This window comes from Pan paniscus, chromosome 7, assembly GCF_029289425.2.
Source record: "Pan paniscus chromosome 7, NHGRI_mPanPan1-v2.0_pri, whole genome shotgun sequence".
Taxonomy (NCBI): domain Eukaryota; kingdom Metazoa; phylum Chordata; class Mammalia; order Primates; family Hominidae; genus Pan; species Pan paniscus.
The window spans coordinates 123,357,603-123,375,058 of record NC_073256.2 but is presented as its reverse complement, the minus strand read 5'-3'; the positions used below and the strand labels follow the sequence as shown (position 1 = coordinate 123,375,058).

Below are 17,456 nucleotides of genomic sequence, written 5' to 3'. Positions count from 1 at the left end.
CCGGGAGAGGGAGCTTGCAGTGAGCCAAGATGGCGCCACTGTACTCCAGCCCGGGCAACAGAGCAAGACTCCATCTCAAAAAAAAAAAAAAAAACGCTTTTCTTTAAATCCAGTCTATCGATCATGACTTTCCATGAATCTTAATCTTTGGCTCTTAGTTTCTTAATCTGTAAAATGAGGATAATGGCTTTAATGCCTACATATCAGATTTTTTAAAGTGAGGTCTGAAAAGCTAATCAATGTGAATGTGTTCAGCATACAAACGATATATTGCAGCACTTCTCTTACTTGCTAAACCTCTTCATATAGACTTTGGGAATGTCTGAACCCAGATGGAGTCCCGCCATGCAGAGTTCCCTAGAGAAGGAAGAAAACACTGGATTCAACAAGAAGGTACACATTTGAGAGTCATCAGCACAGGGAAGCTATGAAAACAATAGGATGAAATAAGATCAACTCGTCCAAGAGAAGAGATAAGGAAAATAAAGGACTTGGTCATAATATACTTCAATATTTAGATGTCACATGGAGAAGAGAAATCAGGAGAGAAGACAGAATTTTTTCCCTAAGGGGAAGAGGAAGAAAACCCAGGAGAATATGATGTCATCAAGGGAAAAAATATTTCAAGGAAGGGAAAGTGGTAAACCATGGAAAAAGCAGCTAAGAGGTCTACTAAAATGAAGACATAATGTACCATTAGTATTGTCAGTATGCAACTCAGCAGTAACCCTGATAAGGTCATTTCAGTTGAAGGATGAGTCAGAAAGCCTGGAACAGGTTGAAAATATAGTGGAAGGCATGAAGGCGAATTCAAAAAGTATATACAAATAGTCAAGGTCATATTAGATTGACAGAATTAGTTGAAGGTATTCAGATTCTGTGCTGACACATTCCCATACAGTGATATAACCATTAAAATGGATGACTTTTAAAAATTTGAGTGAGGTAGGCATGGACAAAAAATTTCTGTGAAAGTACTAATTTATTTAGGAACCAAAGATAAAATTGCCTGATAGAACTATGTGGAAAGAAACAGTGGTTATGTTGAGTCACCAATGAAGATTATAAAATAGCACTATTGATGTCACAAAACAAAAATTGCACTTTCATAAAATAGGGATAATCGATCTGAAACACCAGCCTAATTAATATAAGAAGGATGCTCTTAAACATCTCCTGCTTGCCAGAAAGCCACTAGAGTAGGATTTTTTGCTAAATTTAAACAACTGAAGATAATTTCCATTCCAAATGAGCAACAATGCATTGTTAATTTATTTAATTTTAGCTGCTTTATTGAGGCATAATCTATACACAATAAACTGCACATTAAATACAAAATTTGATAGGTTTGGACATGTTCATATACCCCTGAAACCATCACCGTACTCAGGATAATGAACATAACTATCATTCCAAATTTTCCCTATGCCCCTTGTCATCCTTCCCAAATGCCAGTCCCTGCATGCCCTCCACCCTCACTCCCAGGTGACCATTTATCTGCTTTCTGTCACTACAAACTAATTTGCATTTCCTAGAGTTTTATACAAATAGAATTGTATAGCATGTACTCTTTTGTTTTGGGCTGACTTCTTTCATTCAGAGTAATTTTTGACATTTGTCCATTTTGTACTGATTGATGGTTCATTCCTTTTTATGTCTAGAATTGTATTTCATTGTATAGGTATACCATAATCTGTTTATTCATTCACTTGTTGATGAACATTAGTGTTGCTTCCAGTTTAGGGCTTGTCTTAGTTCAGGCTGCTGTAACAAAGTCTGAATATAAGTATAAATAGAGCAGGACTTTATTTCTCATATTCTGGAGGCCAGAATTTCAAGATTAGAGTGTCAGCATGATGGAGTTCTGACCAGAGACCTCTTCTTGGCTACAGACTGCTGACTTCTTGTCATATACTCAATTACAGGAGAGTTAGCCAGCTCTCTGCCCTCTTCTAAGGTCACTAATCCCATTAATCTAGACTCCACTCTCATGACCTAATTACCTTCCAAAAGCCCTACCTCCATGTACCGTCACATTGAGATTAGAGGTTCAGCATATGAATTTTAGCGGGACATAAACATTTAGTCCATCACAGGGCCATTACAAATAAAGCTGATATTTTAAAAAATTACATCAGGTGTTTGTATGAACATAGGCTGTTATTTCTTCTGAGTAAATACATAGAAGTGAAATGCCAGGATCATATGTTAGGTGTTTAATTTTTCAAGAGATTGCCAAGCTGTTTTCCACAGTGATTGTAACATTTTATATACCCACCAGTAGTGTATGCAAGTTCCATTTTGTCTACATCCTCATCAAAATTTGGTATGGTGAGTATTTTTAATGTTTAGCCATTCTAATGAATTTGTAGTAGTATTTCACTATAGTTCTAATTTGCATTTCTCTAATGACTAATGATATTGAAGGTTTTTAAAAACATGCTTATTTGCCATCCTATATCTTCTTTGGTAAATTATTCAAATTTTTGGCCCATTTAAAAAATGGGTTATTTCTTTTTTATTATTGACTTTTAAGAGTTCTTTACATATTCTGGCTGCTACCATAACAGACTGGGTAGCCTAAAAAAGAGGAATTCATTTTCTCTTCGTTGTGGAGAGGGAAGTCAATGATCAAGGTATTGGGCATGTTGGTCTCTGCTGAGGTCCCTCTCCTTGGTGTGCAGATGGCCGCCTTCTCACTGTGTCTTCACATTGCTTTTCCTCTGGACATGTGCAACTCTGGTGTCTCCTCCTCTTTGTTAGGGAGAGGGGAATCACAAAGTAGGCGCTTCTTCTTAGAATATCAGGGTATTACAAAGCAGGATTTTTATTCTTTGCCTCTCAGCACTCATGCCTTTTAGAGATACCTGAGTCTACATGGCAACAAGGTTAACACGGTGCCCAGATGTTGGAATAGAAATGACTGAAGAATGTGCCAGATACAAAGACCTGAGAGAGCATTCTCACAGCTCCTACTCTCCACCCTGCTCCCACCCATTCTCACCGTCTTTAAGGGATTTGAAATTCCCAGGTAGATACCTAGGGATGGAATGAGAACCAATAGAAATTTATTTTCTTACTGTTCTTGAGGCTAGAATTCCAAGGTCAAAGTGTAATCAGGGTTGGTTTCTGGTTAAGCATCTCTCCCCATCTTGCAGACAGTACTTCTTATTATGTCCTGATATGGCTTTTTCTCTTGGTGTTTCTTCCTCTTCTTATAAGGACACCAGTTCTACTGGATTAGCCTTCCCCATTAAGACCTCATTTAACTTTACCTCTTTAATTAATTAATTTTGAGACAGGGCCTCCCTCTATTGCCAAGGCTGGAGTGTACCACACAGCTCACTGAGGCCTCCATCTCTGGGGCTAAAGTGATCCACCACCACAGCCTCCTGAGTAGCTGGAACTACAGGTATGGTGCCCAGCTATATATATATTTTAATATTTTTAGTAGAGATGAAGTCTCACTTTGTTGTCCAGGCTGGTCTCAAATTCTTGAGCTCAAATGATCCTTCCCACTCAGCCTCCCAAAGTGCTGGGATTACAGGAGTGAGCTACTGTGCCCAGCCAGTTACCTTTTTAAAGGCTGTATCTCCAAATACAGTCATATTGGGGATTAGGATTTCAACATGAAATTTTAGGGAGAACGCAAATCAGTGTATAACATTAAACTTTAATCAGATACATGCTTTGCAAATTTTTTCAGTCTGGTTTTCCTTTCATTGTCCTAATGGCATCTTTCAAAGAAAAGAAGTCAGAAAATTTGGTTGTCCAGTTTATCAATTTTTTATTTTATAAGTTTTACTTTCAATGGCATATCTAAGAAATCTTTGCCTAACCCAAAGTCACATTTTATTTTATACTTTCTTCTAAATGTTTTAATGTGTTCAGCATTTCCTTTAGGTTCACAATATATTTGGGGTTTTTTTACATATCGTATGACATATGGTGAAAAATTCATTTTTATGTGAATATCCAATTATTTTAGCAACATTTATAGAAAAGACAATCCTGTCTTCCTATATGATCTTTGTTACATTTCTTGAAATCATTTGTCCATATGTTTGTGGCTCTATTTTCTGGACTCTTGATTGTATCTGATTTATCAATTTGCTTATATGTATACTAATATTACTTTAATTACTGTAAGTTTATACTAAAACTTAAATCGGGTAGTCTTAGTTCTCCAACTTTGTTTTTCTTTATCAGAGTTGTTTTACTTTTTGTATATTCTTTGCACTTCCATATACGTTTTAGAATCAGTTTACTAAGTTGCTACAAAAAGACCTTCTGGGACTTTTATTGGGATTAAATTTGGTTTATAGATCAAGTTGGAAATAATTACAATTTAATAATGTTGCATCTTTTGACTCACAAATACTACATATTTTTGAACTATTTGGTTAGGTTTTCTTTAATTACTCTCAATGTTTTCTTGTTTTCAGCATACAGGTGTAGCACAACTTTGTCAGATTTTATCCTCAGGCGTTTCATTTTTGATGCTATTTAAATTAGTATTGTCTATTTAATTTAATTCCTGATTGTTCATTGCTAGGATATAAAAATATAATTATTTCATATACTGGTTTCATATCCTGCAAGCTGCTAAAATACCTGTCAGTTCTAGTAGGTTTTGGTAGATTCCATTGGATTTTCTATTTAGATGGTTAGGTTGTCTATGAATAACAACAGTTTTATTTCTTCCTTTTGTTTTTTTGAGTCAGGATCTTGCTCTGTTGCCCAGGTTAGAGTACAAGAGCACAATCATGGCTCACTACAGCCTTGACCTCCAGGGCACAGGTGATCTTCTCACCTTAGTCGCCTGAGTAGCTGAGATCCTAGACATGCAGCACCACACCCGGCTAATTTTTTGTATTTTTTGTAGAAAAGAGGTTTTACCATGTTGCCCAGGCTGGTCTCGAACTCCTGAGATCAAGGGATCTGCCCACCTTGGCCTCCCAAAGTGCTGGGATTACAGCTGTGAGCCACTACACCCAGCCACTTCTGCCTTTTTAACTATATGCCTTTCATTTTTTCATCTTTACTTATTGTACTTGCTAGAATCTCAAAAAAATGTTGATTAGCGATGTTGAGAGTGGATGTCATCATCTCATTTCTCATTTTAGGGGAAAACTATTCAGTCTTTTTTTTTTTTTTTGAGACAGAGTCTTGCTCTGTCGCCCAGGCTGGAGTGCAGTTGCATGATCTCGGCTCACTGCAACCTCTGCCTCCCAGTTCAAGCAATTCCCCTGCCTCAGTCTTCTGAGTAGCTGGGACTACAGGCGCCCACCACCACGCCTGGCTAATTTTTTGTATTTTTAGTAGAGACAGGGTTTCACCGTGTTAGCCAGGATGGTCTCGATCTCCTGACCTTGTGATCCACCCACCTCAGCCTCCCAAAGTGCTGGGATTACAGGCGTGAACCACCTTGCTCGGCCCTTTTCAGTCTTTCATAATTAAATATGATGTTGGCTGTAGGCATTTCATTTATATCCTTTGTAAAGCTGAGGAAACTTTTTTATATTTGTAGTTTGCTAAGGGTTATTTTCTAAGGAATGAATTTTGTGTTTTGTGAAATGCTCTTTTTTTCATCTTGAGATAATCAAATGTTTTTCTTTCTTCTATGGTTAATGTAGTTCATTACACTGATTGCTTTTCAGTGATAAACTAACCATGCATTCTTGTGATAAATCCCTCTTAGACATGATGTATTATGCTTTTAGTATGTCTTTGATTTCAATCTGCTAAAATTTTGTTTGTTTACATTCATGTTCCTGAGGGTTATTAATCTATTACTGTTTTTCCCCCTTGCAGTATAGCCTAGTTTTGGTATCAGAGTAATACTGGCCTCATGAAATGAGTTGGGAATATTCCCTTTACTTTTTTCAAGGAGTATGATATGGTTTGGCTGTGTCCCCACCCAAATCTCATCTTTAATTATAGCTCCCATAATTCTCATGTGTTGTGGGAGGGACCCAGTGGGAGATAATTGAATCATGGGGGCAGTTTGCCCCATGCTGTTCTCATGGTAGTGAATAAGTCTCATGAGATCTGATGGTTTTATAAGGGATTTCCCATTCGGCTTGGCTCTCATTCTGTCTTGCCTGCTGCTCTGTAAGACGGACATGCTTTTCACCTTCTGCCATGATTGTGAGGCCTCCCATCCATGTGGAACTGTGAGTCCATTAAACCTCTTTTCCTTTATAAATATGACACAATCTCGTATTTGGATATGTCTTTATCAACAGCGTGAAAACAGACTAATATAGAGGATGTGTAGGATTTATGTTATTTCTTCTTTAAATGTCTGGTAGAATTTACCAATATATCGATGTGGGCATTGCATTTTCTTTAAGGGAAGTTTTAACTACCAACTCAATTTTCAAAATTGATATAGATACATGTTTATCAAGCTACCTAAATTTTCTGAGTTAGCTTTATAACTTGTGTCTATCACATATTTTATCCATTTCATCTGAGTTGTCAAATTTATAGGTATGAAGTTGTTAATGATCTTCAAATCTTTAGAATCTGTAGTGATTACTGCTATTCTTGATATTGCTAATTTGCACTCATTCTCTCTCTCTCTCATTCCACTTCAAGGTTTATCAGTTTCATTGATATTCTCAAAGAATGAGCATTAAGGTTTGTTTATCTTTCTCTACTGATTTTCTGTTTCTATTTCATTAATTTCCACTGTACTTTCTATTATTTCCCTTTGTCTGCTTACTTTGGACTTCTGTTGCGCTTCCTTCATTAGTTTCTTAGAGTGGAAGCTAATATTGATTTAAGATCTTTCTTCTTTTATAATGTGGGATTTAGTGACAACATGTCCCATTTAAGTACTGTATTAGCAGTAACTCACACTTTTAATATGTTGTATCTTTCTTCAGTTCAAAATACCTTCTATTTTCCTTTTGATTTCTTCTTTGAGCTATTGTGTTTTGTCAGCAATATGTTATTTAGTTCACATAGTTAGGAATTTTCTAGTGATCTTTCTGTTATTTTTTTCTGATTTTATTGTAATCAGAAAATGTACTTTATGTGAATTGAATCCTTTTACACTTTTATGCTTATTTTTGGCCTAGTATATAGTTTATCTTGGGAAACTTTCCATGTGTGCTAGAGATAATATATACTCTCTTGTTTAGTAGAGTGTTCTATGAATATCAGTTAGATCTAGGCCATTGATAGTGTTATTCACATCTGTACTACATGTCTACTTGTGCTATCAATTTTTTAGGGAGGGTTATTGAAATATCCAGCTCTAATTTAGATTTACTTTTACTTGAAGTTATATATTTTTTTACTTTAAAGTTTCTTACAGTGTGGGTATGCTGGTGATGAATTCTTTGAGCTGTTGCATGTCTGTCAAAGTTCCTATTCCACTTCCTTTTTTTTGGACCTCGTGATGCAACAGTATCACTTTTGTTTTTGAAGGATAAATTCATTGGGCATATAATTCTAGATTGATAATCCTTTTCATACTTTAAATAAGTTGTTCCACTCTCTTTGTATTTGCATTACTTAGGATGAAAAACTGCCATACTTATCTTGGTTCCTTCATATACACAATTTTTTAATTGATTTTAAGATTGTCTTATTTTTAGTAGTTTTGTGCAACTTGATTATAAAGTGCCATAGTGTAGTTTCCTCATATTTCTTGCGCTTGAGATTCATTAAGATTTATGGATCTCTGATTTATAGTTTTCACCAAATTTAGAATGTTTAGAATTTTGTAAAAGTATTCAATTAACATTATTGTCCCACTCTCCTTTCCTTTCTGGATTCCAATTATGCATATATTAGGCTTCCAATTATGCATATATTAGGCCTCAACTTACTGATGCTTTTTAAATTTTTAATGTTTTTTCCTTGCTGTTTTTGATAATTTCTATTGTGTTCAAGATCATTACTCTTTTCTTCTATAATATCTAATTTGCCATTAATGTGTTTATTTCTGTCTCTGAGATAGTAATTTTCATTTGCAGAAGTTCTATTTCAGTCTTTTAATATTTTCCATGTCTTTACCTAACTTTTGTAACCTATGAAATACAGTTTTGTGACTATTTTAAATTCCTTGTCTGCTAATTCTAACATGTGTGTCAGATCAGGGTCATTTTTGATTTATTATTTTTCCTCATCATGGACCATGTTTTCCTGCTTCTTTGCGTGGCCAGTAATCTTTTGTTGGACACCAGGCATTATGAACTTTACCTTGTTAGGTGCTTGGCATATTTGTATTCTAATTAATATTCTTGAACTTTGTTTGGGGATGCATTTAACTTCTTGAAAACAGTTTGTTTTTTTTTCCTTTTTGGCTGATAGGAACAGACATGTATTCCTGGCCTTTGTAAGGTCTATGCCCACAAAGATAATAATAGATTATTTCTAATCTATTTACATGGTTCTTTTCCCAATCTTAGGTAATTTCATTTCATTCATGAGCCAAATCAGCCCTCTACTGAATACTAAAGAGGAAGCTTCTGTAGATCTTCAGAGTTCTATCTGTGTGCAACTCTCTCCTCTCTGTTACTCTGTCTTAGGAAGTCTAAAAACTTGGTCTCCTGGATTCCTGATTACCTCTACACAGCTAAGAAAGTCTGCCTGACTCCCAGTGGGTTTCTGCTTCTGTGCTATTGACTGGAAAGTCATGGCAATGAGTTGGCCAATAGTAGTGTGTGACTCATTTGTTTCCCATTTTTCAACATCACTGTCCTCCACTGTCTAATGTTCAGTGTCTTAGAAAACATTACTTCTTATATTTTAGCTATTATTTTTCTTCTTTTGGTTGATTCAGTGGGATACTATATCCAGCCTTTGTAATTCCATCTTGCCCAGACCCAAGACTTTTGATTTTGGATATTTTTTCCTTGTTCATTCACCTTAAATTAAAGAGTTATGCCTCCAGATTACATTAAATACAACTGAAACATCATTCAGCTCGGTTGTCAGACATTATGTCAAATTATTTCAGAATAAAACCTGACTCACCAAATATTTGTCAGTGAAATTCTATCACCTATGTTTTCCATTTTTCTCAAATTCACTTACCTTTTCTCAGAACTTGGGATGTTTTTGTCATTACATTTATCCTTCAAGGATAAGATATAATAATAAAATAATATTTTCTTTTTTTGTATGTTTCATTTGTAATGATATTCTACAACTATGAAAATTCAGAAATCAAATAGTTTTACTTAGAAAAAAAAGTATGCCTAGTATTTGTCAAAAAGTCAAACTGTAGAAGGTTGAAAATCCCAAATCATTAGAAAATCTGAATTTATCCCCAGAAGACTGATTTATTTGTGCATGTTTGTATCTTTCCTTAAACCTGAAAGGGTTGGGGTGGGGAAGGTTTCATGTGCATTAGCCTACTCTACAGCCAATTTAAAAGTCAAAATGTCTATCATATGTTTTAATTTTAGGAATATAAGTCTTAAATGTTCCAACATTTAATGAATATATTAGATTTTGTTGATAGCTTCTGTATATTAATCTGTATATTAAAAATCTGTCCTTGTCAACAATCTTTTTTTTTTTTTTTTTGAGACGGAGTCTCCTTCTGTTGCCCAGGCAGGAGTGCAGTGGCACGATCTCAGCTCACTCCAATCTCTGCCTCCTGGGTTCAAGTGATTCTCCTGCCTCAGCCTTCTAAGTAGCTGGGATTACAGGCAAATGCCACCACCCCTGGCTAATTTTTGTATTTTTAGTAGAGACGGGTTTCACCATGTTGGCCAGGCTGGTCTTGAACTCCTGACCTCAGGATGATCTGCCCACCTCGGCCTCCCAAAGTGCTGAGATTACAGGCATGAGCCACCGTGCCCAGATGGCAATCTTAAAATTGGATTTTTTTATCAGAAATTTTAGTAAATTAGAAACAGAAAAGACTATACATAAATTGACACCCTAAAATAAAGTCTAGGGCACTGGATATGCCATATTGCTTCTGGAACTAATATTTAGGGGATACTCAACATAAACCTGTAATTTTTCTTCTTGGATGTCACTATTATGGACATTGAAAATGATAAGCAGAGGAGAGTGAGAATTAAATTGTTTAGCATGGCCTCTTGAGGACTTCTGACTCTGATATTTTGTCATGTCCAAAAGATACATAATGCAATATTTTATGCTGTGAATTGAAAAATGATTTATAAGAAATCTCAGGAATGACCTTCTATTTTCTCCTATTACCTTTCTAAAGTCTTTCCCTGTCAGTAATTACACTAATAGCTCTGTCCAGATGCAGGAATTAAATTTCTCTCTTTTCTCAACAACACAGTGCTCATTTCCTATATTCTGAGCATACGTTTTCAGTTTTTCTTTTTATCCAATGATCAGTTGAAATGACAGAAGAAATGAAGTAGGAAATATACTAGCCTGGGTTTTAAATTAGAGATCGATTCCATTGACAGAACTACAATGCTAAAATTCTTATGCTTGAAGTGCAGAGTGGGCTTACTGATCAGTCATCATTCATTACATAGACAAGGGAAGCCCAACTTAAATAACCGAAAAGTATCTGTCATTTTCTCTGATGAAATCTGTCTCAACTACTAATATAATGGGACTCCCTCTGAAAGCCTGGGAACAAATAGACACATTTTCCAAACAGGTCGGTAGTTCTAATCTAATAACTTCTAGATTTCCACATCTAGTTAGGATGTAGACGATATGAAATACCTTTACTCCCATTGAAACAACAAGAAATTATTGCTTAAATATCTGTATATGCAGAAAGACAGATTGATAAATAGATATAGATGTACACGTAGATATTCATATACATATTTTCTTTAAAGCAATCTGGGCATAAAGATACCTAAAACCTAAAGGCATTGAACTCAGAGGATGAGCTCTTTGGCAATGATGATGGAAAAGATAGAGGAAATTTTCACACTGAAGATCCACTGGTGAAGTTGGGGATGTGGGAGAAGGTGGGGGCAAGCAGTGAACTAGGCTTCTGGAGAACAAAATCTTGGTTTTACTTCAGAGGAAACAGTCAAACTTGTGACAAACCTGTGGGCTAATGTGTCAGGTTTTAATCTGGAGGAAGCTGAAACTCAAAGATAATGCTCTCTGCAAAATAATTAGTTTTTAAAAATTTGCTGAATAATCAGAGGCTAGGGACAAGATTGGAAAGCAGAAAGAGCTCCCTGTCTTCACAGTATCACAATTTTGATACCTGGAGATGTCAAAGTCTCTTGTTTGATCTTCTTGCTGTCACTAAGTCTCTCAGTCCTTGACTCCTTAATTACATAGGCTGTTGTCTTGCAGTCTCATAGTAACAAGATCTCACAGTCTCGCAGCCTTCCGGTCTTGAAATCCCACACCTTGTAATATGGAAATCTCAGCCTGTTAAACAGATGGTCTCAGAATCTCAGGATCTCACAAGTTCAAGGTCTAACAGGCTCAAGGTCAAGCAGTTTTGAGATCTAGCAATATCATAGTGTTTGGTTCTAGGGCTCTCCTGAAGGAAGAGCCTAAATTCACTATCACAATGCTTTGGAAGCTATTGTGACCAAATCCTGATACAATCCAACTTATGATATGGTCAAAACCATCAGCCCTTTGGCAGCATAGAAAATGGAGACTGGGCTGACAAATACAATGTCTTAGGCAGCTACTATGAAACATATTTGAAAGAATAGCAGGAAAATCAGTAAACTTAAATATAGGTTAATAGAAGTCAAAACTGTAGTATAGAAAGAAAAAAAAGGAAAAATAATGAAATTAGGACAGGCAAAGATTTCTTAAATGGGACACAGAAAACAGTAATCATAAAAGAAAGAAACAGAAAAATAGGTTAGAGCTCATCAAAATTAAAAAATATTCTCAAACTACACTGTTAAGAAAATGAGGAGTTAAACCACAAAATGAAAGAAAATATTTGCGAAACATTTATCTGTCAACTGACTCATATCCAAATGTATATAACAATTATATGAGAAAAGCAATCCAACAAAAATGGGCAAAACATTCAAGAACAAACTTCACAAAAAGTAGATATGTGAATGGCCAGTAAGCCAATCATAAGTTAAAAAAAAAAATGACAGTACCAAGTACTGAAAAATACATAGAGCAAATTAAACTTTCATACTTTGCTGGTGGGAGTTAAATAGCCCAGCCTCTGTGGAAAACCACATTTTGTCATAAAGTTAAACATGTATCTACCCTGTGACTCAGCATTTCCATTCATAGGTATTTATCCGAGAGAAGTAAAAATAGGGGCCCGCAAAAAGATTTATCAATGTACATTTCAATTTCATTCACTTTCCAAACAGGAAATGACCCCAATGCTCATGGGAGTGAAACCGTGGAATAATCTTACAATGCTCCCCTGCAATAAAAATGAACAGACAACTGATACACACAACAGGAATGAATCTGAAAATATTAGGGGAATAAGTCAGACACAAATAGGATCATATAATCCTATTCCAATTATTTGAAATTCTACCACTTCAAAATGGTGGTAGAAATAAAATTAGTGGGTTTTTTTGTTTTTGTTTTTGTTTTTTTGTTTTGACAGAATCTTGCTCTGTTGCCTGGCTGGAGTGCAGTGGCGCGATCTCGGCTCAATGCAATCTCCACCTCCCAGGTTCAAGTGATTCTCCTGCCTCAGCCTCCTTAGTAGCTGGGATTACAGGCACCTGCCACCACACCCAGCTAATTTTTGTGTTTTTAGTGGAGATGGGGTTTCACCATGTTGGCCAGGATGGTCTCCATCTCTTGACCTCGTGATATTCCTGCCTCGGCCTTCTAAAGTGCTGGGATTATAGGTGTAAGCCACCGAGCCCGGCCAAAATTAGTGGTTTTGAGGGTGAGGAATTGAATGAAAAAGAGCTAGTGGTGAAAATATTTTGTATCTTGATTCGGGTGGGAGTTATAGGTTATATACATTTGTCAAAGCTCATTGGACTGTTCACTCACTTAAAATATGTACATCATATCATACATAAGGTACATTCAATAAAGCTGATTTAAAATAAACAAGAGAAGAGGACCAGTTTAAGTAATCAGAATGGATGTGAAAAACTTTATAAAGATGCTTATAATTTCTACTCTATAAAATATTAATTATAACCGCTGTTTGTTGTATATTCACTAATAGTCAAAGATTGTATATAATTGTCTTATACATGCTATTTCATTCAAAACATCACAATAAAACTATAAGTTTACATTAATTTGAACTATCTGGATACAATATTTTTTAGTCAGTCCAATGAAAAATATGACATGTATAAAATTTTCATCCCTAAAATGTTCTACCATTTAGCTAATAGTGTTTTATCTTTGCCTCATGGAATATGTCCTTCACATTTGCTGCTATGTGATTCTTATATTAATTAGCTTATGTCTTGAAACACTTATTTCATCAGGTTGGTTGCTTTCAGCAGGAACACTCTTACCATATTTTCCATTTTGTTGGCTATCATATGGCCTTGGCCTCCAGAGCTGACTGGATCAGCACTGCTGCTTGACTGTGCAGCCAATGTCTCCTCTAACTGTCAATAAAGCTAAATCAAAGGATACCACCTGTGAGGGAAACAGCTATGAATACAAGACTGAATGTTTTGTTTTGTCTTCTCCTACCGTTTATGGCAAAGTGACTAAGGATAGTGTTGAATAATTTTGTTTCCTCTGTTTCCGTTCTGTAATCCACTCTTCTGGAAGCAGAGAGGAGTTGTATTGTTTTTCCAGTGTCTCAATGTTCCAAATGGATTCTCTTTGTCCTCAAACCAATATACTTTTAAACACTGAATTTTAAATCACACATTAGCCTAGAAGAGTTACCATATGCTACTATCACTTTTCTTGAATGCCATATTTGAAGGTGACTTTTCATCATGAATATCCCATACGAAATGGTAGCATTTGCCTTTTCTTCCTGTTTATTAATCACATAATAAACAAAATTAGAGCTACCAAATTTCTATGAGCAATGAAGCAATAGCTTGACAAATAAAAAAAACAAAATAAAACAAATACATAACAAATAAAACAAAAATCTGCTTTCAGCACACTGATAAAATCTTAAGCTCTCAGCCCCCCATCTTTACTGTATTGATGTAATTCATATACATGTGGCTTTATAATGAAAAGTGTGTTAGAAATGATTGTGATCAGTAAAACAAAAACATCTGAAGTCAACCTTAAAAAAAAAGTGCTTAATGTAATCCCAGCTACTCGGGAGGCTGAGGCAGGAGAATGGCATGAACCCGGGAGGCAGAGCTTGCAGTGAGCCGAGACTGCGCCACTGCGCTCCAGTCTGGGCAACAGAGCAAGACTCCGTCTCAAAAAATATATATATATATGTTTTCTAATATAGAAAATAAATAATATAATTAGGCTACATTTTGAAAAATGTAAAATAATATCTATAATTAGACTACATATCATTGTTAAGGAAAATAGGATAATAGCAGAGCCATATTTGAAGTACAGTACAAGAATGGAACTATGTTGTAAATTTACACATGCAATAAGATAGAAAATCTCTTGCTTAGTTAAGGAGAGCAAAACATTTAGTCCAAATAAACTTTATCAAAGAAATTTGAAAACAAATTGTCAAGTTTCACGTTTGAATTAAGAAGTTGCAAGTATTATACTCCGTGATGGCATTTTAATATTTAGAGTTATAGACTTGACTATAATCATTTTAAAAGAAACTATTATAGCTCTCTTTCCCTTCGGCGCGCCACTGAAGATCCTGGTGTCGCCATGGGCCGCCGCCCCGCCCATTGTTACCCGTATTGTAAGAACCAGCCGTACCCGAAGTCTCGCTTCTGCCAAGGTGTCCCTGATGCCAAGATTCGCATCTTTGACCTGGGGCAGAAGGCAGCAAAAGTGGATGAGTTTCCGCTCTGCGGCCACGTGGTTTCAGATGAATATGAGCAGCTGTCCTCTGAAGCCCTGGAGGCTGCCCGAATTTGTGCCAATAAGTACATGGTAAAAAGTTGTGACAAAGATGGTTTCCATATCCGGGTGCGGCTCCACACCTTCCACGTGATCCGCATCAACAAGATGTCCTGTGCTGGGGCTGACAGGCTCCAAACAGGCCTGCCAGATGCCTTTGGAAAGCCCCAGGGCACTGTGGCCAGGGTTCACATTGGCCAAGTTATCACGTCCATCTGCACCAAGCTGCAGAACAAGGAAAACGTGATTGAGGCCCTGCGCAGGACCAAGTTAAAGTTTCCTGGCCGCCAGAAGATCCATATCTCAAAGAAGTGGGGCTTCACCAAGTTCATTGCTGATGAATTTGAAGACATGGTGGCTGACAAATGGCTCATCCCAGATGTCTGTGAGGTCAAGTAGATCCCCAGTCGTGGCCCTCTGGACAAGTGGCGGGCCCTGCACTCATGAGGGCTTCCACTGTGCTGCCCCCCTCTTAATACTCACCAGTAAATTCTACTTCCTGTCAAAAAAAAAAAAAAAAAAAAAGAAACTCTTATAAAGCTGTCTACATGCCTGTCTGTTCTTCTCTTTGCGAAGTGTAATTTGTTGATGTAATTTTTATTCCTATAATATCTTCCACATAGCATCAAAAATTCAATGCTATGTCAAAAAGAATATCTCAAATTATATGTTCATCTCCAAAATAAGAAAAGACCTACTTAAAATGTACAATGTTTTGTCTTTGCATCAAAACAATGTAGGATGCATAATGGTTCAGAGAGATGTGATATCCTTTTTCATATTAGGAATTAAGAATGGGGTCTGTAATTCACATATACGTCTATACTTGTACTTTTTAATAACCTAAAGAAGCCAAAACTATATCTTATTATATTTCCTTAAGAAGGAGGCAAGTAATTCTCAGATTTAGTGTCCCATTTTTACCTAATGTTCTCAAGGTAAGATATCTGCAATAATTTCTTCCTACATTTCATCACAAATTTCTTGGGATCCAAATATCAAAATGCATGGTAATATATATGTGAGATATTCACAGCAGACACTGAAGGCGTCTACCCAATATCCGTTTAATTTCTCTTTCTTACTAATGCAACTCTGATTATGTTCAGGCCACTAATGTACCTAAAGAAAATAATTTAATCTCTCAACCTTGGCTGCAGTCAAGGGTGGTCATGTGTTACATTTACAGATAATAAAATATTGGAGACGGCTTTTTGTTCATGAATAAAAAAGCCAGTCATCCTGCCAGGAATATGGATAGAATAGGCAGGCATTTTGTGACCATGAGGAGAAAAGGTCCACTTTAGGAACGGCAGATTAGAAAGATGGAAGGCAATTGAATTTTTGAGGGCACACGTGAGCAGATGCACCAAGCCTGGACTATGTACTTCCTAACTTCATGTGAAGCATAAAAACTAAGCCACATTTGGTTAAGCTACTATGTGCTTTTGTTCCAAGGCCTTCCAGTAACTCCGGCTCCCAAGAGATTAGGGCTTAGCACCTGAGCATTTTGGTATCCTGAAATACCTACTTAGTCTTGAGAACTCATTTTCTTTCCCTAACATTATAGTCTCCTCCAGGACTAGAGGATTGCTTAAGTATTAACCTATTTGAATAAGGATCTGATATTAGGACTGATATGGCCTAATTCTTGTCAGTGTCCTCCTAGAGGAATAGATCATTTCAGCCAGTGAAGGTATGAAGGATGACACTTCACAGCCAAAGACTGGAGTTGTGTAGTGAATGAGCAGATTGTCACACTTTACAATGCGGTCATTAACTTACCTAGCTCTAAGTACTCCTAGTCTCCTAGACGTGAACTTCTTGCTGACTGTTACTTACAGCACTGGAGTAACCTTATCTGTCCTCATACATTTCAAAAATTGATAATTGCTAGACCAGAGCTAAGCTTGCTCTGACATTGAATACTATGTTTTGAGCTGTATAAGCGTCTTATTTTGGATCAAATTTTGCAACCATATTTTGTTTGCTTTAGTGTTAGGCAGTCTGAGTTGCTAAGATCACATCCAATAAGCTGAACCCTCTCGTATTATGACTTATCTGTGAAGCAGATATTACCTGTGAATTTATCATGCAATTTGAAATTCAGAATTTCTTATGAAAATAAAAATTTGAACTATAAATAGTTTCAAATTGGAAAGCTCTTTGGAACTAGTATTATCATTTATGTCTTGACCTGAAAATAACAGAAAATAACAGCTTTTTTATTGAGTTTGGATGTTAAAAACCTTGAAACGTTCAAGAATTAATGAGACATTGAAGTTCAGGAGCAGAGGTTTATTCCTGGCTGAATCATTTGTGTCTAAAACATTTTTATTTTAGGCCAGAAAGAGTCCCCAAAGACTCAGAAGATTTGTACTGGTCTATAGAGTTCAGTACACTCTATGCTTACCACTGTCAAATGGGAAAGACAAGGCTAGAAGATTTAAAATTTTAACTAACAACATTCTCATTGCTAAGATTTCAACACAGGTGAATTGCCGCTTCGTAAATTTTGATGAGAACAACAT

At 36.2% G+C, this 17,456-nt stretch overlaps 1 protein-coding gene across 1 annotated transcript; it reads left to right on the top strand.

Annotated features, from left to right (window-relative positions):
* The first annotated feature begins 14,603 nt into the window (after positions 1-14,603).
* On the top strand, positions 14,604-15,844 carry LOC100986578 (large ribosomal subunit protein uL16-like). Its single transcript, XM_008975215.3, has one exon. The coding sequence runs from the start codon at positions 14,731-14,733 to the stop codon at positions 15,322-15,324; it is 594 nt and encodes a 197-aa protein (XP_008973463.2). The 5' UTR covers positions 14,604-14,730; the 3' UTR covers positions 15,325-15,844.
* Positions 15,845-17,456: the final 1,612 nt, after the last annotated feature.

Bases quoted from the DNA above. Each gene is read 5' to 3' on its own strand.
- LOC100986578 (XM_008975215.3), top strand. From the start codon at position 14,731: ATGGGCCGCCGCCCCGCCCATTGTTACCCGTATTGTAAGAACCAGCCG.